At 40.4% G+C, this 27,217-nt stretch overlaps 1 protein-coding gene across 6 annotated transcripts in view; it reads left to right on the forward strand.

Annotated features, from left to right (window-relative positions):
- Positions 1-27,217, forward strand: part of GIGYF2 (GRB10 interacting GYF protein 2) — a 140,993-nt gene that overhangs the window by 86,615 nt on the left and 27,161 nt on the right. For all 6 annotated transcript variants that reach the window (XR_010918142.1, XR_010918140.1, XR_010918141.1 and 3 more), the window contains 9 exons: positions 9,874-10,056; positions 17,218-17,435; positions 17,527-17,689; positions 17,777-17,974; positions 18,282-18,472; positions 19,535-19,694; positions 25,022-25,188; positions 25,641-25,732; positions 26,769-26,876. Coding sequence is in view for 3 of the 6 variants with exons in the window: in XM_067538799.1 (XP_067394900.1) it covers positions 9,874-10,056; positions 17,218-17,435; positions 17,527-17,689; positions 17,777-17,974; positions 18,282-18,472; positions 19,535-19,694; positions 25,022-25,188; positions 25,641-25,732; positions 26,769-26,876 (1,480 nt within the window). In the remaining 3 variants the exon portion in view is untranslated. The remainder of the gene's footprint in view (positions 1-9,873; positions 10,057-17,217; positions 17,436-17,526; positions 17,690-17,776; positions 17,975-18,281; positions 18,473-19,534; positions 19,695-25,021; positions 25,189-25,640; positions 25,733-26,768; positions 26,877-27,217) is intronic.

The raw sequence follows: 27,217 nt of genomic DNA on the forward strand, positions 1-27,217 counted from the left end.
TTAAACCTGTGATGAAACAATGTAGATTAGAGAAAGTTGTGGTTTGAAAATGTGGTGAAACTGACTCTGGACAATAAAATGCATCACTCGTGCACTTAAATTCTTGTGTCCCTCACGTTTAGTGTTGAGTAGAACAATTGGCTAGTTAAAACATTTTTAGCTGAAAATATGCCTGTGGTATCTAGCTTCCAGCACCACTAAAATGAGCTGTGAGGATATCTTTGTAATGCGGTGCAGTGTTTTACATTTTTTCTTAGTTAGCTGCTGATGCGAGGACTTTGAGCGAGCGTCAGACGTAAGAGGATCTGAGAAACAAAGGCTGTGATTGTTTTCAGTAAAACTACTGAAGGCCTGCTGGGAAAATTATTAATGTAGACTTTCCTACTTAGGAAATGAAATCCCCCCCTCATGGTTTTTCCTTTTTTTAAAAACAAAAAATACAGAACATTAATTCTTTGTTTCATTAGTGCAGAATACTTTAATACATGTTCAGGCACAGCACCATAAACTCTGATAGACCTATTATGACTTTCCGGACCAGGGAAAGTAATCTAGCATAAAGGGACACCCTCCACTCATGTCAGTGTGTAGAACATTGTGATTCGTCCTTGATTCTCCCTACATCTTGTATCAGGGTTGCACTTTCACTACAGACAGCCTTTGCTGTTACCCACTGTGATAAACTGTTTTTTTTAATTGTACTGTAGAAAGCTTATAGTTCTGGTCACGTGTTTCTGAACAAACCCTCTTTGAGTGGTTTTGGAGGATAGCTCATGCTTAAGATGAATAATTTCACTGGGACATGCATAGAAATTAGACATTCTGCATTACTGTTTTTATTTCTGTATTTGCACTGATAAATTAACTTCAGTGCCAGCAGAAATTAGTCAATTTAGTGAAAAACATAGAGGACTTCAAAAGAAACTCAGGAATCTTGCCAGGATAATTAGTCAGAAGCTGTACATGAGGATGCTTGAATGGTAGCGCTTAGAAGGAGACAGGAGGTGGGAAGAGGAGGAGCTAAGACTGGGAGTCTAGCAAAGTAGCGTTACTTAGTGTTTAGAATTGGAATCAGGATAATTGAATTTCTTGTCTGACTCTGCCACTGATTTACTGTGTGACATTAGGCAAGTTACATTATTATGTATGTTTGTAGTCCAGTAGTGTTCACATTGTGCTAAGTGCTGTCCAGTTTTTTATAGCTATAAAACATGCCTAGAGATTATTGATCTTTGCAGTGTTTTTTGAGGTCCTATGAAAGCCATAACAACTGCAAAGTATTATAATTTTATTAAATTCCCTTGGTGAGGAAATAAGAGTTGGAAAAGGAAGAGAAAATTATAGTACTGGATAGATTTCCCCCCTCCCCCTCCCAGTTAACTACTGGCAATAATATTGCAGTTAATGATCCCATTTCTCTTTGGAAAGAATAAACTCTATACATCTTATGGAAAACTCACAACACTGTGAAAAATAGCTGGTTATTTGCTGTTCTACTAGAAAATCCTCTACATAAACAAGTTATCAAACTGCTGTGTCCCAGAATTCCACTCCTGTACTTTGAGGTTAGCCACTTCACTTTTCCAAATTGCACAGCTGTAGATTTTGTTGGCTGGATGCCTATTTGTTCTCTGAAGTTTTCCATAAACACCGTTGCTGGCTTTGTGTCAAACATGAACACAGGTGCCCTTTTACTGCTCCTTCTCCTCAGGAAGTCCAGGCAATTAGTCCAAAGCAAGCCCATAGATTTAATTTTATTCTTTTCATCTTAGAAAAGCCATGGCCAAAACTTGACTGCTTTACTAAGTAATTTCAATTGGTTGGACTTTCAAAAGGGAGCAGCCAGCATCTCTTAGTTGAGATAGATAATTTTTGCCAAATCTACCTTTGTGTACTTATCAGTGTCCTTAGTGTAGTGTGTCACTGCCTGTTCACTGGCTTGTTTGTGGTGTTTTTTTACATGGAGACTTAAGCAAGGTTGTGGTATACTCCCTTTACTATTTAAATGAGGAGTGTGGTCCAAAGCAGTTGCCAAATGTGACTATCTAGATGTTCTTTTACAAATGCTTGGAAGAATACCAATACCAACACCAAAGAGTATGCCTTTCTCCACTATACATAACATTTACTTCTGGAAACACTTCCTTCATCCCTAAAACATATGTACTGCACTAGAAATTCAAGAATGTAAAATAGACTCATAGACTCTAAGGGCAGAAGGGACCAATATGTTGTTAAAGTCCTCAAATCATGATTTAAAGACTTTAAGGTACAGAGAATCCGCCAACAAGTGAGCTGTGCCCCATGCTACAAAGGAAGGCAAAAAACCTCCTGAGCCTTTGCCTATCTGCCCTGGGGGAAAATTCCTTCCCAACTCCAAATACAGCCATCAGTTAAACCCTGAGCATGTGGACAAGACTCACCAGCCAGACACCCAAGAAAGAATTCTCTGTAATAACTCAGAACCCATTTCATCAAATGTTCCACCCCAGGCCATTGGCATATCTGCCACCAGTAGTCAAAGATCAGTCAATTGCCAGACTAGGCTGTCCCATCATACCATCCCTTCCATAAATTTATCAAGCTCAGTTTTGAAGCCAGCTAGGTTTTTTGCCCCTACTGCTCCCCTTGGAAGATATTCCAGAACTCCGCTCCTCTGATGGTTAGAAACCCGTCTAATTTCAAGTCTAAACTTCCTGATGGCTAGTTTGTATCCATTAGTTCTTGTGTCCACATTGGCGCTGAACTTAAATAATTCCTCTCCCTTCCTGGTATTTATTCCTCTGATGTATTTATAGAGAGCAATCATATCTCTGCTTAATCTTCTTTGCGTTAGGGTAAACAAGCCAAGCTCTTTGAGTCTCCTCTCATAAAGCAGGTTTTCCATTCCATGGATCATCCTAGTAGCCCTTCTCTGCACCTTTTTCCATTTGAATTCATCTTTCTTAAACATGGGGGACCAGAACTGCACATAGTATTGCAGATGAGGTCTCACTAGTGTCTTGTATAACGGTACTAACACCTCCCTACCTCTACTGGAAATACCTCATCTGATGCATCCTACGACCACATTAGCTTTTTTTACGGCCACATCACATTGTCGTCTGATAGTCATCCTGTGATCAACCAATGTGCCCAGGTCCTTCTACTCCTCTGTCCCTTCCAACTGATGCGTCCCCAGCTTATAGCAGAAATTCTTATTAGTCCCTAAATGCATGACCTTTCACTTTCCACTATTAAATTTCATCCTGTTTCGATTACTTCAGTTTACAAGATCATCCAGATCTTCCTGTATGATATCCTGATCATTCTCTATATTGGCAATACCTCCCAACTTTGTGTCATCTGGAAACTTGATTGACGCATTCCCATTTTTGTGCCGAAGTCCATAATAAAAGGGTTAAATAAGATTGGTCCTAAGACCGATCCCTGAGGAACTCCACTAGTAACCTCCCTCCAGCCTGACAGTTCATCTTTCAGTATGACCCGTTGTAGTCTCCCCTTTAACCAGTTGCTTATCCACTTATCAGTTTTCATATTAATCCCTATCTTTTCCAATTTAACTAATAATTCCCCATGTGAAACCGTATCAAATGCCTTACTGAAATCTAGGTAAATTATTTCCACTGCATTCCCTTTGTCTAAAAAATCTGTTATCTTTTCAAAAACGGAGATCAGTTTGGTCTGGAACGATCATGTAAAGCCATGTTGTATTTTATCCCAATTATCATTAACTTTGATGTCCTTAACTACTTCCTCTTTCAGAATTTTTTCCTCATCACCTCATTTCTCCAACGTCATTCTAGTGTCATCCTATCCCTGCTAGCATCCCTAAAACATATACCAGATCAAGTTTTGTCAGCTCTCTTAGGAGTTGTGCATTTCAAATAATGTTAGAAATAGAAATTGGGTTTCTCATAAATTAATAATGGAGACCTTAACATCAGTAATCCTATTTAAGTATCTGAGAGCAAAACCATTGCCTTCCTTTAAAGCATTGTGCAGGAAAACTGTAGTTTGCTTGACTACAATTACACACAAAGTTTTAATCAGGAGAGGAGCTAGAACCTCTAGAATGATATATATAATATTAAATGGAAGACTAGACTTGAAAACATTTGCATATATGTATATACATACATGTATGTATATGTATTACATAGATTTAATACATGTTATTATAGATTATGTATTAACAAATCTATTATGAACATAACAGAGCATATAGCTAGCTCATTAATAGCAATTAGAAATGGTGCAATTAAGAGTCCTCAAAGCAGTCCTCAAAACTTTAAATTCCACTAATGAATACAATAACCATCATATGGAATAAACTACATCCTTTCTAAATTATTATAGTAAACTTTCTGTGTTTGGGAGGAACAACCTGATCTCACCACAAAAATGTTTTGAACAGCTAAATTAGTTTTACTCAACACCAGGTGGCAGCTTTTTATGAAACTGTTGTAACAGAGGAACTAGAAAATGCCGTTAAATACCCTTTAAACAAAATACCCTGAATCTTGTTTCAGAAACCTTGTGGAATACATATAATGCCCCTGGCAGAGGGAACTTGGATAACCTAAGAAGGGCTTTAACTCTTCACCCAAACAACAAACTGAAGATATTCCTCTGTCACTGGTTGCAGCGTTAGTCTTTGGCAAGGCTGTAAAGAGTCAAAGATGAATTATTTGTGATGTAAAGTCTTACTTTTTGCTCCTTTCTCCTCTATCATCTTACATTTTTTGTAAAATGGCTTCACAAGGTAACTAAAGGACAATATTATTTTTGTCAAAAGACACAGAAACTAACAGCAAAAACATTTTAAGTACATCCAGAAGCTGGAAGCTTGGCAGACAATCAGTGGGGCCATGGGACAGTCCAGGTGAGCACGGAGCAATCAAGAAAGATAAGGCATTGCTGAGAAGCTAAATGAGTTCTTTACATTGATCTTCACTGCAGAAGATGTGAGGGAGATTCCCACAACTGAGCCATTCTTTTTAGGTGATGCCTCTAATGAACTGTCCCAGATTGAGGTGATGTTTTAGGTGGTTTTGGACCAAATTGATAACTTAAACAATAATAAATCACCAGGACCAGATGGTATTCATGCAAGAGTTTTGAAAGAACTCAGACATGAAACTCACCAATTACTAACTGTGGTATGTAACCTATCACTTAAATCAGCCTCTATACCAGATGACTGGAGGATAGGTAATGTAACACTGACTTTTTTCTTTTTTTAATTTTTTTAAAAGGCTCCAGAGGCGATCCTGGCTATTACAGGCTGTTAAACCTAACTTCAGTACCAGGCAAATTGGTTGGAACTCTAAAAGAACAGAATTATCACACATATATATTAATACAATTTTTTGGAGAAGAGTCAACACAGCTTTTGTGAAGGGAAAATCATGCCTCACCAGTTTATTAGGATTTTTTGGGGACTTCAACATGTGGACAAGAGTGATCCAGTTGATAGCTAATGTACTTGGACTTTCAGAAAGCCGTAGACAAGATCCCTCACTAAAGTCTTTTAAGCAAAGTAAGGAGTCATGGGATAAGAGAGAAGATTCTCTCATGAATCAGTAACTGGTTAAAAGACAGGAAACAAAGGGTAGAAATAAATGGTCAGTTCTCAGTATTAAGAGAGGTAAATAGAGAGGTCCCCATAGCATCTGTACTGAGACCAGTGCTGTTCAACATATTCATAAATGATCTAGAAACAGAGATAAATAGTGAAGTGGCAAAGTTTGCAGACTATGCAAAATTACTCCAAATAGTTCATTCCAAAGCAGACTGCGAAACATTACAAAGGGATCTCACACAGCTGGGTGACTGAGGAACAAAATGGCAGATGAAATTCAGTGTTGATAATTGCAAAGTAATTCACATTGGAAAACATAATTCCAACTATACCTACAAAATGATGGGGTCTAAATATAGCTGTTACCAGTCAAGAAAGAGATCTTGGAGTCATTGTCGATAGCTTTCTGAAAACATCCACTGAGTATGCAGCGGCAGTCAGAAATGCTAACAATGTTAGGAACCATTAGGAAATCATTAGATAATTAGACAGTAAATATCATAATGCTACTACATGAATCTTTGAATACTATGTCCAATTCTGGTCACCCCTTCTTTAGAAAGATGTATTAAGATTGGAAAAGGTATAGAGAAGGCAACAAAAATTATAAGGGCTATATGGAACAGCTTCCATATGAGGAGAGATCAAATAGACTGGGACTGCTTAGTTTAGGCAAGAGACAACTAAGGGGGGATATGACAGAGGTCTGTAAAATCATGACTGTTGTGGAGAAATTGAATAAGAAAGTGTTATTTACCCCTTCACGTAATACAAGAAGCAGAATCCCCCAATGAAATTAATAGGCAGCTGGTTTAAAACAAACAAAAGGAAGTAACTCTTCACACGACACAGAGTCAGTTTGTGGAACTCATTGCCGGGATGTCGTGAAGGCCAAAATTATAACTTAATTTAAAAAAGAGTTAGATAAATTCCTGGAGGATAGGTCCATCAGTGGCTATTAGCTAAGGTGGCTAAGCCTCTGATTGCCAGATGCTGGGGGTGGACAACAGGGGATGGCCACTCAATAATTGCCCTGTTCTGTTCATTTTCCCCTGAAGCAACTGGCATTGCCCACTGTTAGAAGACAGAATCCTGGGGTAGATCAATCATTGGTTTGATCCAGTATGGCCATTCCTATGTTTTTTATCCTCTGGATCCTAATCTCTCACCCTGTTTGATGTGATTGGATTGCATTTCTCTCTTGGCCAATCTTTTTTAATATATTCTGCTTCCAGCCATCTGAACTGTACAGCTTTCTCCCTCTTTTCCTTTTCATTTCCCAGAGTTTGAAGCCAATTTGGTAGTCAGCTGCTTCATTGTGTGTGGCAGTGTTAGTAATGAAAAAGTACCTTTTTCCAGAATATGATTCCATGCTAAGTTATTTTGCTCAGTTTGCTTCCATGTTTCCCCCTCTGGCCGGGCAGGCCAAATACAGCATGTGAAAGGTGAGCATGCTCTTGGGCTTCATCTGGAAGAAAGCCAAGGAGCATTAACACAGTTGTTGCCAGCCGGAAAAGAGGTTCAGAGTCTCAACAGCTTGTTTGGATCTCTGTGTCCTTCAGAATAGTACCGAAGATTTTGCAAGAGACGCTTCTACAAGGGAAGGTCAGTCCTCAAGACCAAGCAAGTACAGCAGTCTCCTGTAATCAGTGACCCATCAGAAGGAGATCCTAAGTATTTCTTCAAACATGGTCCTTTTCAGTTCTAAGAGGGAAGTGTTCCAGGATCCCTCTTTTCTCAGGTTCTCAAGTGAATAAGAGGAATTTAGTATGCTGTCCAGCTCCCTCTCCTCTTTAAGGACCTCTGTAATTACTTATTGGATGGTGAGGGGCATAGAGTCTTGAAAACCCTGTCTGTGGGTTAACACTCAAAACGTAGTACCATCCAAGAAGGGGGATCGTTCCCATGACAGTAATGAGAATTCTCCATGTAAACACCAGAAAAGGAAAAGATCTAAAAAAAAAAAAAAAAATAGAAAAAAGAAAAAGGCCAAAAGACAGCCCAGAACATTAGAGGCATAGTCTTCCTCCATCCCTGCCAAATGATATGAAATATTGTTTTCATATAATGATAACTCCAGACACTAAGACCATGGAGAGGAAGATTTTGACTGCCATCAAGATGTAGCCAATAAGGAAGAAGAGATGTAGGCTAAGTCCAAAACCAAAACCACTCTTCCAAAACAAAGACAAAATTTACAATCTCTCTTCAATCTTCTTTTGAGGAAGTTTTCAGGGAGGAATGTATAAATCCTAACAAAAGGAAATCTGTTGATAAGCCATTAAAATTGTATAGGTTCTGCCCTTGCCAGCTAGGCCCTATTATCAGTAATTCTTTGTGGTTTACCTATGGAAATCATCAATATCAATACAGAGCCCTGTCCTTTGTCCTGTTGTTGCATCCAGATATTCATGAAGTTGTTGTTATAATGATAGCCAGGCTGAGGAATCTGTAAATACCTATACATATTCCTGAGTGACATTGTTCTTAGAGTGTCATCCTAGAATATCTTGTGACCTAAAAGGCCTTTTCCATGCTTCAGAAACATCAGTTGGAGTCACAATTCTGGATTCATTAGGGTAAGCAAAAATAGCAAAAGAAAATACAAAGTTCAGCAAATATTGACTCTCCTAAAATATTTGACTGGATTATTTCATGCAAGGATCTTGGATGCACATGGAAAACTTAGCCTACCTTTCCACATGACTAAAATTAATACCTTTTTGTAGATATATCAAACCACATCCAGGCTAGTATGGGCTAACGGTAGTAGGAATGGAGTGTGTCACATCAATATGGCTCATGAGAATTCTGAAGTTTATAACAGGACAAAACCAAATACAAGAAATACGTGATGCAGAACTGGTGCTTAGATTAGACAATCCTAAAACTGGTTGAAGTGGTGTGCTGTAGCCAGTAAATTAATAGAAGCATATAGATACTCAGGCTTGAGTTGAAATAACCAAGTGCTGTATTGGAAAGTTGTATGTTTGTATATTGAACAACTGCATACCTATCGGGGTAATCCTGCACTGAATACATTTGTATAAAACTTTGCACCAGTTGTTTGTGGATGTATTGGTATTCCCTAAGTGTCTGTGTTCTTATTTTCCTGTGCATTTTAAATGTGTTCACCTAGTGCAGATTAAAGATAATTGGTCCCAAATCCACCAACATTTTACACCTTCTTTGCCAGTTTTTCTTAAACTTGAAAACAGTTACTCCTCTCCTCAATACCTCACTCACAGCTGTCAGTTTCATTTTCAAATCCCATTCATCCAAGAGCCAAATTGACAGCGTAATGCATATACAGCAATATTTTTTCTTCAGCTCATAATTCTACGACTCTCTTAAATTCACCAACACCATGTGTCTGCGCCAAAAGTGTTATATATAAATGATTCTGATAAAAGGTGGTTTTACAGTCCCCTTAAAAGATGTGTACCTACTGTGCAACTAACAATCATTTTAATTTAAATTTTATTAAAAATAAATACATGCTATAATGCTTTCCTTCTCTAGTTATTACAGAGAATTCTTTTTGGGTGTCTGGCTGGTGAGTCTTGCCCGTATGCTGAGGGTTTAACTGATCGCCATATTTGGGGTCGGAAAGGAATTTTCCCCCAGGGCAGATTGGCAAAAGCTCGGGGGGGTTTTCGCCTTCCTCTGTAGCATGGGGCACGGCTCACTTGCTGGTGGATTCTCTGTACCTTAATGTTTTTAAACAATGATTTGAGGACTTTGATAACTCAGTCATAGGTTAGAGTTTTATTACAGGAGTGGGTGGGTGAGGTTCTGTGGCCTGCATTGTGCAGGAGGTCAGACTAGATGATCATATTGGTCTCTTCTGACCTTAGAGTCTGAGTCTAGCATTTCTTATCTTCATTCCAGTTTTTTTCTCTAGCATGTAATATCTTTTCATTGTTAATCCAATCTCTTCTCTTCTTCCATACCCTTTCTCCTGTATTTTCATTCTTGGCACTTATTTTCCATATCCACCACTTAATCTCTACTTTTCATCTTTTCCTTTCTCCCAGTCTCTTCCTCATCCCTTTCCCTTGTTCCTTTTTTCACTGTTCCTTACTTCCCCCATGAATCTCCATTCCACTTGGTCTGTAAATTCATTGCTCCCTTTGATCCATCCAAGTTTAAACTCTCAATTGCTGCAGGAGACTCTTGGGTCTAGATGCTTCTGTTTCCTGTGATGGCCACAGATACAAGTTACAAGCCTTCTATTTCTACTGTTCTCAGACTACTGCATATATACTTTATGCTTGTTTTCTTTGCAGTGAGACCAAATTTTGAGGAAGGTGGGACAACAGCAGCAGCAGGGAGGAAACATGAGTTTATACGCTCTGAGAGCGAGAACTGGCGCATCTTCAGGGAGGAGCAAAATGGGGAAGATGATGATGGAGGCTGGCGACTGGCTGGGTCACGGAGAGATGGTGAGAGGTGGCGTCCTCATAGTCCAGGTGAGAGGCGTTCTGGAAAGGGAGAAGAGCAAAGTAGTTGAAGGAAAAGGGCAGTCAGTGAACAGGGACTGGAGGGCAAAAGGTTTATGGAAAAAGTAGGTAGAGAGGTTCATGCTGTCTTGTTCACTATACAAAATTTAAGTTTGTGCTATGAACTTTTAAATAGACAGCCACATGATGACAAACTCCAAAGTGTGTGTTTAATTATTTTTTTAAACACACACATGCATATGTCCTCCAGCTACCGAACTTCTTCATTTAAGAAGGAAACCAGATTTATTCTTTGAGTATGTGTCGTTGTGAATCCTACTGTAGGTGTATACGCATTTCATACACATGAGATTAGAATCCTTTGAATAGCATTGTCTAGGGCTGCTCGTGAAGCCTGGGCCTCCTTGTGCTCCCGTGTGAGGGCATAAAGGTTGGAGCAGCCTTGACCCACCATCAGTCCCCTCCTACTCCCTGAGTCAGCAAGATGGAACATGGCATGTGTAAGACCTGCCACTCTTCCTTGAGCTTCAAACTTATTCCACATTAGTTGTGTTTTGTGACTATTCCTCCTTCACTTCTTTGTTTGTTTTTCTTTTGATTTTAATGTTCTTGGAAAATAAAGAGGAGGAAAAAAAAGGGAAAAGATGGCGAGACGTCTTGTATACCCCACTGTATATCAAGGCGAGGTGTTTTGCGCCAGTCACCCTGGTGGACTCCAAGCCTTTTCTGACCTGTGGTGAACTCATCCTCTTCATTGATGAGTGTAATCAATGCCTTCTCTGTTTGCAGGAAGAATTGTATGCCTAAGTGTGTGGTGTGTAAATTATTCTTGAGCAAACTGTGTGTGTTACCTCAGATGCAGAGGAGATTTCCAACTCTAAGGTATGCAGTGGGGATCATCCTCGGTGCCCACTGAGGCAGACGTCACACTCAAGGTGGTCAAAATAATATAGGGAAGAATATTTCTTTATGCACCAGGGTCATTGATACAACTGACTCCGGCTATCACTTGGCACCAAAGCTTATGCCAGCACCTGAACATATGCATGAAGCTGAGGGAGATGGCTAAACTAAGACCAGACATGGCTTCAAAAATACAGAGGCAAGGGAGAAGGAAACACCAGTTCTCTAAGGACAAGAACAAGTCCCAAGTCCTTCACCAGAGGAAGCTGGTGGTGGCAGAACTGGGCCCCAGTACCATACCAGTTTCCTCATTGGCCATATTGGATACCTTGGGGGATGCCCCGGAATCAGGTTGAACATCTCTGTTCCTTCAGAGGAGCAGATCATCTAAGAAGAAAGGCTTCTCTGTGCAGTTGCGAGAGGCCTTCGGTTAATACCAATCAACCTGCTGACACACGATTAGCAGACCTACTTCCACTTGCTTCAGAGCAATGAGAAACCTTGGCAATGGAAGACCAACTTCAGGAGATTTCTCCCTTGCCTCCTTTGAATACATCATCCTCATCACAAGATGAGGTTCTAGTACCAGAGGTGTCCTCCCCTGTACCTGATGACTTCAAAGTCTACAAAGAGCTCCTCAAAAGAATGGCAGCATCTCTTGGAATACAAGTGGAGCTGGTGGAATAGAATTCCCACAAGCTTATTGACATTCTGCACCTAGCTATGACAGGAAAGCTAGCCCTTCTCAATTAGGTAATTTTGCAGCCCATGAAAACCATGGGCAAACTCTTTGATCTATTCCACCAGTGGCTAAATGTACAGAATGCAAATACCAAGTTCCATCCCGGGGGTTTGAGTAGATTTATTTAGAACCTGCAGTGGGTTTACTAGTTGTAATTGCAGTAAATGACAGATACGGTCAAAGCTGGGCCAAAGCTATCCCCAAAGAAGAGGATGCACAGAAACTAGACCTTGTTGAGGAAGAGAGATATTCAGTGGTGAGGTTACAGCTCCACATTGCCAATCACCAGGCCTTATTGGCCCAGCATGACGATTCTAATGGAGGCAACATCTCAGTTTGCAAATACATTACCAGAATGCTTTAGGGAACTGTTCCATTCTCCTTTGGCAGAAGGTCATCTGGTCTGTTGATCAACTCTTCAGGCTTCCTTGGGTGCAATTGATTCGACAGCCAGAGGTGTGGCAACACCATGACAGCAGTAACTATGCACCATTACTTGTGGTTGCAATTGTTGGGGATTCCTGCAGAAGTGCAGAAGAGGATTGAGGGCCTCTCTTTCAGAGGCTGTGTTTTATTCTCATCTATGACTTATGAGGCTTTACACACAATAAAGGATGCTAGAGGAGTCTTAAAGTCCCAAAGCATATACATGCCAGCCACAAATGGTATGTCTACCCTGCAATAAAAAACCCACAGCACTGAGTCTCAAAGCCTGGACCAATTAACTCGGGTTCGCTGGGCTTGGGCTGCAGGGCTAAAAATCGCAGTGTAGATGCTTGGTTAGGAGCCTGGACTCAGAGACCCACCCCCATCATGGGGTTTCAGAACCCAGGCTCCACCTCCAACCTGAACACCTACACTGCAATTTTTAATCCTGCAAATCTGAGTCAGTTGACCTGGACCAGACATGACCATGTGACAGGTCTTTTATTGCAGTGTAGACATACCCAAGGAGGACACAATATCATCCTCAATACTAACCAGGACAGCAATTCTGTCCCTGCCAGCAGCCTGATGTGCTAAATGCAAGCAACATTCTCAGGAGTCTCCTGCCTCCCACCTTCTCCGTCATGTCCCCCAAGCAATGATAAGCCTTGAAGTGTCAAGGACAGCATATTTACTAGTCCAGACCTTCCTGGCCTTTTCCCTCCCTTTGGATACAAGCTATCCCATTATCTGCATACATGGAAGGCCATCACCTTGGACAAGTGAGTGCTAAACACAATGGAATTGGGGTATACCCTGCTCTTCAGGGATCCTCTCAAGAGTGTGTACTAAGACAAGAAGTGTAGACTCTCTGTTCTTTAGGAGTTGTAGAAGAAGTGCCTCCTCTTCATTGGGGAGCGGGTTTTATTCCTGATGCTTTCTAATACTCAGCCAGAGGAGGCCTCAAACCCATCCTAAAACTTTGGAACCTATACAGATAAAGCTACAGTTCCATGTGGTGTCCCTGGTTTCTGTTGTCTTTTCCCAGTATCCATGAGACTGGCATGCCACCCTCAACTTACAGGAGGCCTTGTTCAATATCTCAATCCATCCTGGTCACAGAAGATTCCTAAGACTCGTAGTAAGAGAAAACCATTACCAATTCAACATTCTGTCCTTTGGTCTGTCATCAGCACTGAAAGTTTTCACCAAAGCACAGAGGTGGTTGCAGCCAACATCAGTATATATCCTTACTTGGACGATTGGTTGGTTTGAGGTTGCTCCATACATCAAGTAGAGCCTTTCGCGTGCCCAACTATTCAGCTGCTTGAAAATAAACCAACAAAGTCAGTTAATGGGAGTGTTCCTAGACTTGACCTCTGCCAGGGCTTTTTTACCTCTTCCCAGGTTTGAGACTATATGGGACCTCTGTGTGTCCTTTAAGGAGCGACCTTAAAGCACAGTGAGGAATTTCCTCAGGCTATTGGTTCTCATGGCTGCATGCATATATGTGACCACTTACACCAGACTGCTTCTCAGAGGAATGGAGGGCATGGCTCCAAGTCAGTTTATTGCCCCGAGCTTCACCATCTTGACAACTTGGTGTATATGTCTCAGGCACAGTACTTTTATTTCCAGGCTAGTGGATAAGGCAGAATGTGGGGAGGAGTTCCCTCTTTCTGCATCTCCTCTTTGTAATGGAAGCTTCAGCTATGGGGTTGGGAATTCATTCATTCATTCATTTTTTTTTAATTTTTTTTTTTTAAGATCATGGTTTGTGGACCGACTACAAGGCCAGATTACATATAAACATTCTTGAGTTGTGTGCAACATTCCATGCAGGTCAGCAGTTCTTGCATCGCATTCAGGGCAAGACTGTCCAGGTGCTCACTGATAACACCATAGTGGTGTGTTATGTGAACACACAAGGGAGCACCAGATCAGACAGCCAATGCCAGAAAGCAGTCAATTTATGAAACTTCTGCATATGGAGTTTGATAACTCTCTCAGGGCATCACTTGCTGGAAGTTAAAAATGGCTTGGCAGACTGCTTGAGCAGATCCTTTTACTTAAATCACAAATGGTCTTTAAACCTAGCTCTTGTTGTGTCTGAATTCCACGTAGGAAGTTTTCTGATCGTGGATCTGTTTGCGACTTGGCATAACAGGAAATGCCCTTGGTTCTGTTCAAGAGCAGGTTACAGCCCCGAGTCAATATTGGATGCTTTCCTTTTCTGTGTGACAAGGACGTGCTGTCCGCATATTCACCAGTACCTCTAAATCCCAGGGCCGTTCTCAACCTGTAATGAGATGGAGACAAAAATGATCCTGATAGCTGCAGCCTTTCTGAGGCAGCTTAGACCCACACAAGCTCGCCACTCAAGAACACTTGCTCTTGCCTCTAATGAGAGACCTGATATTTCAGTTTCAGGAGTGTGCTGCACCCGAATCTTCTGGTGCTGCACCTCACAACATGGTTCATCACTGGTTAAATGCAGAGGAAGTACAACTGTTCAGAGGCAGTCTTGAATGTCCTTCTTAATAGCAGACCTTACGCGAGGGAGGCTCACCCTAGAGAATGGAAGGGTTCCTCCATCTGAGTGGCCAGCTGTATGTGTCTCCTAGTCAGTCTAGAATTTTTTGAACTGTGATTTATCTTTTACATCTCAGGGAATTGTGTCTGGCACTCAGTTCCTTTAAGGTTCAGTCTCAGTGTTTTATCCTCAAATCCTATCACATTAATCCTATCACTAATGCTATCCCTAATCCTATCACAAGCCAGTTCCTAAAAGGTCTAGATAGACTTTTCCCACCTATTTGGGATGCAGCACCACCTGGGGTTTTGTTTTTGGTTTGAATTTGGCTTTGTCTACTCTTATGGGCTCTCCATTTAAGCCCTTAGCGTCCTGCTTGCTCTTAACCTCTCAGCATCTTAATAGCCATTCCTTCAGCTAGGGAGAGTGAATGAGCTGCATAACTGACGCTCCATGTACCGTTTTCCACAAAGACGAGGTTGAACTTATGCTGCACCCTAAATTTCTGTCAAAGGTGGTATCTGATTTCCACCTATATCAGTCCACATACTTACCGGTTTTATTTCCCAAAGCCACATGCTTGCAATGATGAACAAAAGCTGATTGCTTCGGGTGTGAATCAAGTTTTGGCTTTTTATCTGGACAAGACAAAGCCTTTTTGGGTTTTTTCCCAGCTTTTTGTTTCCTATGCACAACGAATGACAGTAATCCTGTTATAGCACAGTGACTCTCAAAATGGAGTATCAGCTGCATTACTTTACTGTATTTTATGCTGCAAAGGGCATAGCACCTCGTGTCCCTACTGTGAACTTCGGCAGAGCAGCAATGTGGTCCTCTGTCCACACATTTACTAGACAGTATGTATTGCTGCTGCATCAAAGAAAGATGGGAATGTAAGAAAAGCAGTCCTACAGTCCTTGTTCCAGTGAGACTCCAAGTTCTACTGCCTTGGATAATGTAGGAGTCATTTACAGCGTAATGGACATATGTAAGCATTCAGGGAAGAAAAAATGGTTACTGAGCTTCTTGTAATTGTTGTTCTTTGAGATGTGTTGCATATGCTCATTACATGACTGATCCTTGTTCCCCAATACATCAGAGGCTATCACTGGGATTTTGGTACAGAGGAACTGAAGGAGAGGTGGGGTGGCTGTGCTTTATATACCCTTTGTTCAAAGCTCAAGGTGCCAGAGGGTGGGCATAGGTACTGCTAGGGAAAACTCTCTGGCACTGGTACACAAGACTCGCACACATCTACAGTGGAATGGACATATGCAACACATCTCAAAGAACAACAGTTACTAGAAGATAAGGTTACTAGAACGGTTGGCTTTTTCCTTCTGCTTCTGTGTTGCTGTGATACCTAGAGTTGTTGGTACGTTACCAAATGGAGTTTCATTCTTACAATTAAGACATAGTTCAGTGTAAATTTGTCATTTAGTTGTTTCACACAGGTTTTCATTCCTTATAATTTTAGAGGGACTTTCAAGTTTTGGACATTTCCTTCATCTTATCGGGATGTTAGAATGTTTTAAATTCTGTGAAAAATGTTCACAAATAATGTAAGAATTCAGAATATGCCACCTCATATAATTTCTACATTTTCTTAGTTTAACATTTAGAAAAACATTTTTGCTGTTCTCTTCCAATTACCTGTATGTTTCAGCCCTCATCAAGAGTATTAGGACTTGCTACTCTCCATCAGTATAGATCTGCCAAAGAGATGTATTTATGAAAGAGAAAAATATGTTACTGGAATTCTCTGAAATATATTTACCCTATTAATCCATACTCATTGAATCTGCATCTACAAATTTGCTTAAGCATTTCTAGAGATTTTAATCCAGAATGAAATGTTCTGAGGGAACAGGCTTTTTAATATCTTTTAACTTTTATTTTTAATCAGCATACAGAAATAATATAGAAAGAACAAACTTTTGTATATCATAATACTGTAAAGGTTGCATCAGAATATTAATTGGATATATTGCACAGCCCATCTGATGTACGTTTTTAATATATAAACAGTATATTAAACGATATATCTAACCAGAAAAATAGAGCTTGAAAATGTATGTGTAATATAGCTGAGCCAATATTGGAATCTTACATTTTAACAAGAAAATGAAAAGGGTAATTTTAACAGTTCCACCTTAATTTTCAGTAAGGCTAAGGGGTGGGGAGGTAGGAGAATGAAAGTTTTTTTTTTTTTTCATCCTGAAATATGCCAGTCATTGATGTACAGTGTAGTTCTCATGTTGAATTAACTCATGTCTAATTTTGTAGGTCTCATTTTGGTGCTTTGGCTATGTTTCACTACATGCAACCACTTTCTAGGCTAACTGTTCTTTAACAGTAGCGGTGGCTTCAGGCGTGGGGCTCTATAAAGGGAAATATTGTGAGTTATTTTTCCCTTCAAAATGCCCGTTGACAGGTGGATTGTACCCTGTAGTGGCGTTCTGAATTTTTGTCACTATTTGTCCTCTTTTCCCTATCCCATCACCCTTCCAAATAAGTTTTTGTCCCATGGGACTGTCTTGTAAAGCTACTTTCCCCCCCCCCTTAGACGGCCCTCGTTCTGCAGGCTGGCGAGAACATATGGAGCGACGGAGAAGGTTTGAATTTGATTTCCGAGACCGGGATGATGAGCGGGGTTATCGACGAGTGCGGTGTGGCAGTGGCAGTATGGATGATGATAGGGACAGCCTCCCTGAATGGTGCTTGGAAGATGCGGAAGAAGAAATGGGAACATTTGACTCATCTGGTGCTTTCCTATCGTTAAAAGTGAGAACCTACTTTGCATCCTGTATAAGATAATAGATTTCCTGTTGTGGCAAGTAGTCTGTAAAGTTATTTGTGTTTACTGTGTCTATAGAAGGTTCAGAAGGAGCCAATCCCTGAGGAACAGGAAATGGATTTCCGACCTGTGGAAGAAGGTGAGGAACATTCTGACTCTGAAGGGGGCCACGGTGAAGAAGCCAAAGAGCTTGAAAAGACAACCAAGAAGGAGGGGGATAAAAGAGATACAATAATATCAGGTAAGGAGGATTTCTTAGGTGTCCATAATGCACTGCAGTCTTAAATTTCAACCTCACAAATCAAACCAAAACCTTCAAATGTTACAGAGGCAGCAGAAGAAGCAATCAGAGCATCTTCGCCATCCACCACCAGGTCAGGTACTCCACCAAAACTCCAGCCACAAGAACCACTACAGGCCAGCCTATTTGAGAGGAAGGAAGAAAGTGTCCCAGAACGAACAGAAAAAATGGAAGATAATCAAATGGAGAACATGCCACCAGCCAAAGTGCCCAGTAGAGGAGAAGGTAATAGACTGTGAGATGCATATGACCTTTGGTGATATCCCTGGGAGGAGTAGCGGTTAGATTGTCTCTAGAGAGACAACAAAGGCAGGTATTTGGGTCAGAAAACTTGCAGTTTATCAGCTGCTCTCATAAGATTTACTGAAAGTGCTTCCAATTTTGATTAGATTGGCTTGGAAATCTTTGCTGACAGGTTGCTGTATGTTATCTTTCTCAAGCAATTATTTTCGTAACTACCATTTTCCTATGTCTGTATATATGTAGTATGTGTCAGAGGAATTTCATGGCCCACTTCTAATTTTTTCTCCAGATATGGCGCCTGCTGTCCAACCTGTGCCACAGATTCCTCTAGCTACACCTTCTCCTGTTCATCTTTCTCCTCCTGTTTCCGATGCAAATCCTGGCCTAAAGCCAGTTCAGTCGTCAGTTACAGCTGCTCCAGGCATGGGCAACATTCCTGCTGATCCAGATGATGAAGAGGGTCTCAAACACTTAGAGCAGGTAGAATTTCTCTAATTTTTTTTAATTCCTCTGTTTACAAAATACCAGATAATGGAAGAACATGGAACGAATGACAAGTTTCTGATGGTTTAGAACTATAAAAAATAGAGGAATGTAACTTGTAAAGTCCTTGTGAGCGATAGTTTTTCACATCCTTTCATATGCAGGCTGCTTCTGTGCTACAGTCATTATGTTGGGAAAGAATCAAAGCATGTAGTTCAGTTTCTTAATATTTGAGGTTCCCTTTGACACTGTTTGCTTCCAGTGGAGTTCAGGTAACAATTTATTCCTTTAGCAAATGTCTTAAGTCAAGTGCATCACTATAAATCTGGCTATCAGTTACCCTCTCCCACCAGTATAGTCTGTTACTAGCTATTCCATTCAGTAATATATCATGAATTAACCCAAGTGTCATAGCCTTTAAGTAGCAAGTAGACTTTTCTGTATGCCTAGATCGTGTGATGGAGTGTTTTAGAAATCATATAAGAAAAAGTTTCAGATATGCATGTTTTCCCTGCCGTGTAAACTGCATTTTGTAACAGCTGAATAAAAGGAAGAATAGTCTAGTTAGTAGTAGTAGATGAGGCTTCTCCCATGCTAGTATACCCATTTCTGTGTTCTGTTTGACTCTTGCATTGGTTGTATGAGACCCCTTGGGCAAATCCCTTTAATATCTCTTTGCATCAGTTTATCCATATGTAAAATGGGCACAATATCTATTTCACAGGATTATTGTGAGACTTCAGTGTTTCTAAAGCAATTGGAAAGCCTTGCATAGAGTGGCTGTAGAAGTGTGGAGTAAATTATTAAAGGTGTAGTTCTCTAGTTTGTCAACCTCCATGTAGCCCACAAATGTGGGACTTGAGTTCAGGAGTCCTGGTGCTATACCACCTGGCCTTGTATTAATCATAGATTCTGCAGTGCTCTTGACCATTGTCTAGGTGTTGTACAAGTTTGTGCTCAACACCAGGCTCTTTGGTTAGTTTCATCTTATGCCATCATCTGTGCGAACTAATTGTAATGCAGTATTTTCTAATATGTCTCTTGCGTTCTCTATTGCAGCAGGCAGAAAAAATGGTGGCATATCTGCAGGACAGTGCATTGGATGATGAGAGACTAGCAGCAAAACTTCAAGAGCACAGAGCAAAGGGTTCTTCCATGCCATTACTCCATGAAGCCATGCAGAAGTGGTACTACAAGGATCCACAAGGAGAAATTCAGGGTAGGTCTGTGCCCTTTACACTTCCTCTTTTGCTTCACAGAACTGTTAAGAGAAGTTCACACCAAACTTATTCAACCCCAAAAATGTACCAAAAGATAGCAGTGCTGCTGTGTAGGGAGGAAAAGAGACATTGGTGCAGGGATTTTGCAGCTCTAGTGAAAGAGATTTACAAGAGCTATCCATTTACCCATCAATGCATCCCATGCCCTGTAGACTACCTTCTGGCTCATTAGACTCTTCTGTATGTTAAAGTTATAACAAATCTTAAATTGTCTTCTTACTTGTCAGTAGCTCATTAGACAATCTGATACTGTGGGACAGAAAATCTATAGACCTTTGCAGGTCTAGCTGTCAGTATTGAAGAATATTCAATAGACTTGCTGAGACACATGGAAGATAAGTTTGTAATATTCCTGGCATCAATGTCCTCAGACAAGCTCCTGAGAGCAAGTTGACATCTCCCATCTTCTGTGGATTAAAGATATGTGTCAGCTGTCCAGCATACTCAATGATGACTGTGGAGGAGGGAAATTTAGCACTTGTTAGCTCAGTGATGAGAAGCAAGTCCAGCATTTGAAATAAAGCTTCTGTGCAGTTTGGGCAGGAGAAATTGGAAAGCTGCTTGATATTATGCTGTTGAAGATGGTGCTATTGGTATGCTGCCTCCCTGTGCATGTCAACTGCCTAGATAAAATCATACACTACAGATCTCCATTTACATCTCTCTGACAACTTCTTCCCACTTCTCTGTTAATATTTGCTTTCTTCAGATTCCTTTTCAGAATGTCCTCATAGTGCAGCTTTTGCCCTCCTCTATCGCGTTTCCCTTCTTTGAGCTCACTATAGAGGAGAAACTTTGGGAGCTGATGATCCAGCATTCAGACAACATGACCTGGCCATCTCAGCTGCACAGCTGCTATAAGTGCCTCAACATTGGGCATGCCAGCTCTTCTCAATGCCTCTGTGTTTGGAACTCAATCTTGCCATTTAATTTCTAGAAGCTGCCGCAGATGTCTCAGTTGCAGGCTGTAAGCTTTTTGATGTGTCACCTATATAGAGTTATACAGAAGTGCAGTCAGGACTACAACATGATAGACCTTCATCTTAGTTGCTTTAGTGATGCAGAGACATTTCGATAAGCTTCCAAACACTTTGGAGACTGACTGAATGCATTATGCAACTTCTACATCAGGGGTGTTGTCACTAGCAACTGTGCTTCCTAGATATATAAAGGTGTTGACACATTTAAGGGTTTCCCCATTGACAAGAACTTCAGGTATGACGCATCACTGCCTACATTTTCTGTTCAATGGTTGGTAAAGAAGTTTAGTTTTTACTGGTATTTATCTTTAATCCAAATTGTTTTGCTGCTGACGCAAAGCAAGTGGTTATCTCTTCAGTGTCTGTGAGCGAATGAGCAACTAGTGCTGAATCATCTGCAAAGAGAAGTTCTCTAATGCATTCTTCACACATCTTGGACCTGACGTGATCTAGCCAAGTTAAATAGCTTCCTGTCAGTTCTAGTGCGAATATAGACTCCTAAACTGAGGTTTTTTCTGACATCATTGTGAGGACGCCAGCTAACATAGTAAAAAGTATGGGAGCAAGGACACAGCCTTGTCTTATACAATGGCTTATATTAAACAAGTCAGTAACATTTCCCGTCACAGAGACTCTACCAGTCATGAAATTATTGTATTATTTGAACAAATTGTTCTGGACTGTTATATAGTTTAAGCAACCTCCATAGGGTTTCTCTATCCACTGTGTCAAAGGCCTTTGAAAAGTCGACAAATATGACAAAGTGGTCTTGATGTCGCTCAAGGGCATTTTCTTGTAATTGCCACATGGAGAAAATCATGTCATTGATTCACCCAAAAACTGCATTGACTTTCAGGAAGAACACTTTCTGATACATTTTAAAATCTATTTAAAAGAATTTTATCCAGGATCTTTCCGGCAACTGATAACAGAGCTAGACCATGATGATTATCGCAAACAGCCCTTTCACCTTTTCTTTTGTAAATTATAACAATAAATGTCTTTGAAATCCTGAGGGAGATTTTGCTTTTCCAAGCATGTGTTACGGAAGGTCAGAAGTGCTACTTTAAGCTTAGTGCCACCATATCTGAACACTTCAGGAGGAAATCCCATCTAGGTCCAGCGCTTTCCTGCATCTGGTTGTTTTAATTGCTTTATCAAGTTCTTCTGCCCTTATTGGCAAACTCGTTTCCTTTTGTATTGGCAGTTGTTCTAGCTGTTGTAGAGCATTGGAATGGACATTTCCAGTTTGGTTCAATAAATTTGTAAGTGCTCCTTCCAGTGATTAATGATATCACATTTGTCTGTTAAAACATTGAGTACCATCTACTCTTGACAGATGCAACTGTATTAGTTTGAGGGCCATAGACTTCCTTTAGGGCATTGTAGAGGCCTTGTGAGTCATTTGAGGCAGCCAAAGTATCTATTTCTTTCACTTTGTTTTCCCATCAGCTGTCCTTCATCATATGAATCTCTTTCTGTAAGCGTGACTTGACTGGTTTTGTATTTTTTATTGGATTCAACTGTGTTGCTTGAAAGACGCTCAGCATAGAGTTTTTGCTTCATATATGCTGTTTCTACATGATGAAGATGTAGAAACAATGCCATTAAGCAAGAAATACTGTGGTATGTACTTCATTTTTGAAAAGACAAATGGGGATGTGAGAGCTGTGCATGATCAATCAAACAATACAGCTGCAAAATATTTGAGCTAGAAATGAAAGTTCATAGTAGAAGCAGTCTCTATAAGGGACTTACTGATATCAGTAGACTTTAAAATTAAACACACCAGCACATAACCCATTTGAGAGAGCCATCCCATTTACCTACATTTCTGTTACCTCATGTAATGCTTCAAGTATAAACCCTCCCTTTTAGTCCCAAAGTCTTTACCACTCCTGTGGAAATTGGGAATAGACATTTGCCTATTCCAGGTCCTCTATATATCTGAGACCTTTTGAGGAAAACAGCATATAGCATGGATCTATGGAGAACAGCCATCTGTTTCTAATACTGAAAGTGCAACACCTGAAAGTAACATAGCCGAAGATGATGTCTTAATTTCCAGTGACATGCAATTGAAAATTGCTGACTTGATTCAACAGTCAGCTACATCCTGGTCAGTAGTAAGCTTCTTAATGTAGCTCTAGGACTTGCTAGTATTGTGTGGGCAAACTCTCCAGTGGGCACATATCAACAAGGCCATTAAAGATTTCTACTTTTTCTTGCCTTCAGTCTTATTTAACTATGGTTGCAAGGTGGTTGTTGTAGCCCCTGGGCTTCAGTCACTAAACTCTAATGAAACAAACGTAGACGGTTGAAATCAGGGTATTATATGTTAGAACCATGCAAAGCAGTAGTAACAATGCACTCCCTGGTAGTTTGTTGAAAAGACACCACCAAAAACCTTGATAGACAGATTAATTAAGGTTTGTATCTCAAGTTAGGTGGCAGTATTACCATACACTTCACTGGGATACAGATGAGAAACAATGATTTTTTGGGGAGCAAATAATGTCAAACTCATACAAGGAAATCTGCAAGGTAGCAACTTTGTCTTTATACATTCTAGACACTACAAAGTAGAGATTCCATTCTGTGCCATTGCAACCATTGTCAATAGTTATACCAAAAACATCTCAATTACAGGTCATGTCTCAGTGGCTTGCAATATGTACAGTTATTTTGTTAATTCTTCTTCCGGGGCTCCTACTCACTGCTATGAGCATCCTACTGTACAGGCTTTTAGTATGCAAAGGTCTAAAGAGGGAGAAACTTTCTTGGAAATCCTTTTTTAGGCCTTGTATATCTGGCAATTGCACCCTTTCAAGATTACACTGGAGAAGCCATAGAATAAGTTTATTCCCTACAGTTTGGTCAAACGCCTAATTTCAAATGTTCTCAATTTGTAAGTAGGTAACCTAATTTAGTGTGTGCAATTTTGCAAACTATCTACTTTACATAGATTTTCCGAGAGGGGTCTGTACCTGACCCAGCATCACAGGCATTGCTTGCCTTCAAGCTTCTAGGGGTGATATGAAACACCTCTGTGAAGTCTTTGGACATAAAGGGTGTAGGAAAGGAATTTCCCAGGTGAGCTTGCATTCTAAACAAAGTGAATATATTCTCTAAAAATGCCAACTATGCAGCATTCTCGTTCCTGGGTCCTAGCTCAAAATAGGAAGAGTTCTCCTGTTTCTAAAGGTTTTTAAACTGATGAAGTCCATAATAGTGGAACAGAATGTAAGCCAGGCCCCCACAGGATGTTGCTTGACATCTACTGCCACAAGTTAATACTGCCTTCTGAATGATTGTCAGTTCTTCCTTGACTGAAGTTGGAAAAGGCCTCCCATCAGAGGCTGTGCCACATCGGCCATTGGAATCTGATGAAGAGCAGGCCCATTGAGGATAATTCATTGTTTGGATTTGATCTCTAAAAGAGAACACCGTCCAGCTACTTAGGTGGTTTTACTTCTGGGATATCCTTCCTGGTTCTCCTTCTTCTTCAGGGGGGAGAGTTCTCCACAGATAGTATCTTTGGAAAAGGAGAAAATTACTTAGTCCATAATTCTTCTTCTCTGAAGACATCCTCTTTCAGGATTCTTACTTACCTTCTATTCTCCCTTCACTTTGGAGGTTACCATTTTTCAGGGGTATTTCTCTCCATATTTTTGATCTGATGTTGGTTATCTTGAATGGCTTTGTAAGAGTGTGTCTTCATTGCATTTGAAAGAAGTGACTGGAATGTTCAATTGGCAGCAATTATGGTGAGTAGGGGGGGAAAGTGCTGCTTCCAGCAGGTGCGGTCCTGCCTCTCTACATGATTACCTTCTAAAATAAAATAGCCTTGAGATCTGAGGGACTTCTGACAGTTTTCTGCTAAGAAACTGAAACCCAGGAGCAAGAATCTTACATAGTATCTTCAGAGAAACAGAATTACAAGGGAAGCAACTTTCCCTTTCCATCCACCTGGCTTCTACTAAAATATTGTCCCAAACCGTGTAAATTATACAGAAAAATGGTGTACAAGTTGCACCATATAAATCACATACATTAGCTTTGTCAGAAGTGCTGAATTAACTCCATTATTTAAAGGAACAGACCTAGAATCTGGAATACATGTGCAATCCCATAAGTCATTCAGAACAGTAGAGGAAGGTGGACTTCGAAGGCGGGAGCCACTGACATTTAGATATTGTATCTATTTTAAGAGTTCTGTGCACTTGGTTCCCTATATGCTGAACTTGACTTTTGTGTCTTCCACGTATTGGTTGGTGATATTGCAGGTCCCTTCAGTAACCAGGAAATGGCAGAGTGGTTCCAGGCTGGGTATTTTACTATGTCCCTCTTGGTAAAGAGAGCCTGCGATGAGAGTTTCCAGCCACTTGGAGACATCATGAAAATGTGGGGCAGGGTTCCCTTCGCTCCGGGTCCAGCACCACCTCCACAGCTGGTAAGCACTTGACAATCATCATAAGTCAAAGAATGATTTTTTTTTTTAAATTAAAAATGTTATTCTTTGAGTACTGTTATAAATCCTTGATCTTGGAAGTACATGTGCTTTCAGCATCAAAGTTGGAACCTTCTGGAAAAGAGCAGCTTTTGGTGGAGAGGGGTGGAGCCACTATTTTCATTTAATTTTAAGCACATGCATAAAGCTTTAAGTGAGTGTTTTGTTATATCAAGGCATTTGGGCTTAGTCCTGATGTCTGATAAAAGCTATGCATCTCTGCCTATTTCAGCTACTGCACATATTTTTGCATGGTCAGAAGTTTTGATCAAAATACATTCTGATCTTTATGCATTGATAGGTGTATCATTTTCCTTCTTTCCATCACCTGTTGAGAGCAATATTAGATGTTGTAAATTTTCACACAGTTAATAGTGGCTTATTTCCAAACACAGGGTGAGATGGACCAGGAGCGACTAACTAGACAACAAGAACTCACGGCCCTGTACCAAATGCAGCACCTCCAGTACCAGCAGTTTTTGATACAGTAAGATCACCAGTCACAGAGAATTGCCAGTGGCTGTGTTCTGCTCTGCAGTTTTAATAATCTGGGTTCAGCTTCTTGTCATTGTTTCCCTGGGAAGTAGGGCTGGGAATGCTCAAATTCCAACAGGAATGGCATATATATAAATATATATAAATATATATGCCATTGCTGTTGAATTTGAGCATAGAGAGAGAGAGAGAGAGCGAGAGTGCGAGTGCGAGTCTGGTCAAAAAATAAATCCTGACCCTCCTTGCAAACTGTTTTGCGGACTTGGAGTTGGGTGTAGGACAGAACATTTTCAGCGTTATGAGGCACATAGAAAACCCCATGGAGAAAAACCTCTTCTACTACTCTACTGACATGTTATTTCTTGGAGATGCGGGGAACTATTGAAGACTGCAGCTTGATATTAGTTTTTGCCCACTGAAGTGGGAATTGTAGTCCTTGGGATCCTGATGCATTTCTAACAACTTGTATGGCAGAAGGTTAGAGTAAAGAAAGCAATTAAAGATTGGATTGCTTTTTTGAATTGCGCTTAAGATGTATGCCAGTTTCATTGTAAGTGAATGATGGTTAATATAGGATTGCTAATGTCAAGAGGTCTGTGACTCTAATGGGAATGCGGGCATGACTAGATATTTTATAGCTAGTTGGACAATTACAAAAGTAAGGTTAGCATATGAATAATCTCTTTATCAATTTTTGGAAAAGGGAAGTGCAGAAGGAGGTAGGAATGGTACACAGTATAGAATTGCAAATTGAAAAGGAATAGTCAGATTACATATCTAGAAGTGAGGGGGAAATTTTGTTTTGCCCACATAGGGCACTTTACTGTATTTTTATGCCCTGACTTTTCCTATGTCCTATTTTGTCATGTCCTTCAGGAATCAGTGTGAGTACAAATAGATTGGTTTGTTGGATTAGGGGGGATTAGATTGGATGGAGACTGATGATAGTGTGGGATTTACACAACTTGGATGTTACATAGTTAGATACAGTTAACAAATTCCAGTGACTCTCTGCTTCTCTTTTGAAGACAACAGTATGCACAGGTGCTGGCACAGCAGCAAAAAGCAGCCCTCTCATCCCAACAGCAGCAACAACTGGCTGTCCTCTTGCAACAGTTCCAGGCCCTGAAGATGAGGTGAGTGTACATACCTTGACTGATTAATATCCATCTTAGACTGTAGTTGTTAGTGTGATGTTCTCCTGTTGCCTACATGTATCTAGTTGAGTATTACTTAGTTCAGAATTACTTGGCCATATCTAGGGTTGTGCGTTCAACTTTTTTCCCGGCACTGTGGGTGTGAAGTAGAAAAAAGCTGATGTATAGCGAATACCTTTTTGTCCATGGCTTTTATTTGGGAGAAGACTTATGAAAATGAGAACACTCTTCCAGTTGAAGTTCTGGCTTGGCATTGTTGTGAGGAAAACTGTCACCAAAGTTCTGACCAGCATTGGTAAAACACAGTTATGAGGACAAAC

This window comes from Emydura macquarii, unplaced genomic scaffold, assembly GCF_026122565.2.
Source record: "Emydura macquarii macquarii isolate MOO-44397 ecotype Brisbane River unplaced genomic scaffold, CSIRO-AGI_Emac_v2 contig_499, whole genome shotgun sequence".
Taxonomy (NCBI): Eukaryota; Metazoa; Chordata; order Testudines; family Chelidae; genus Emydura; species Emydura macquarii.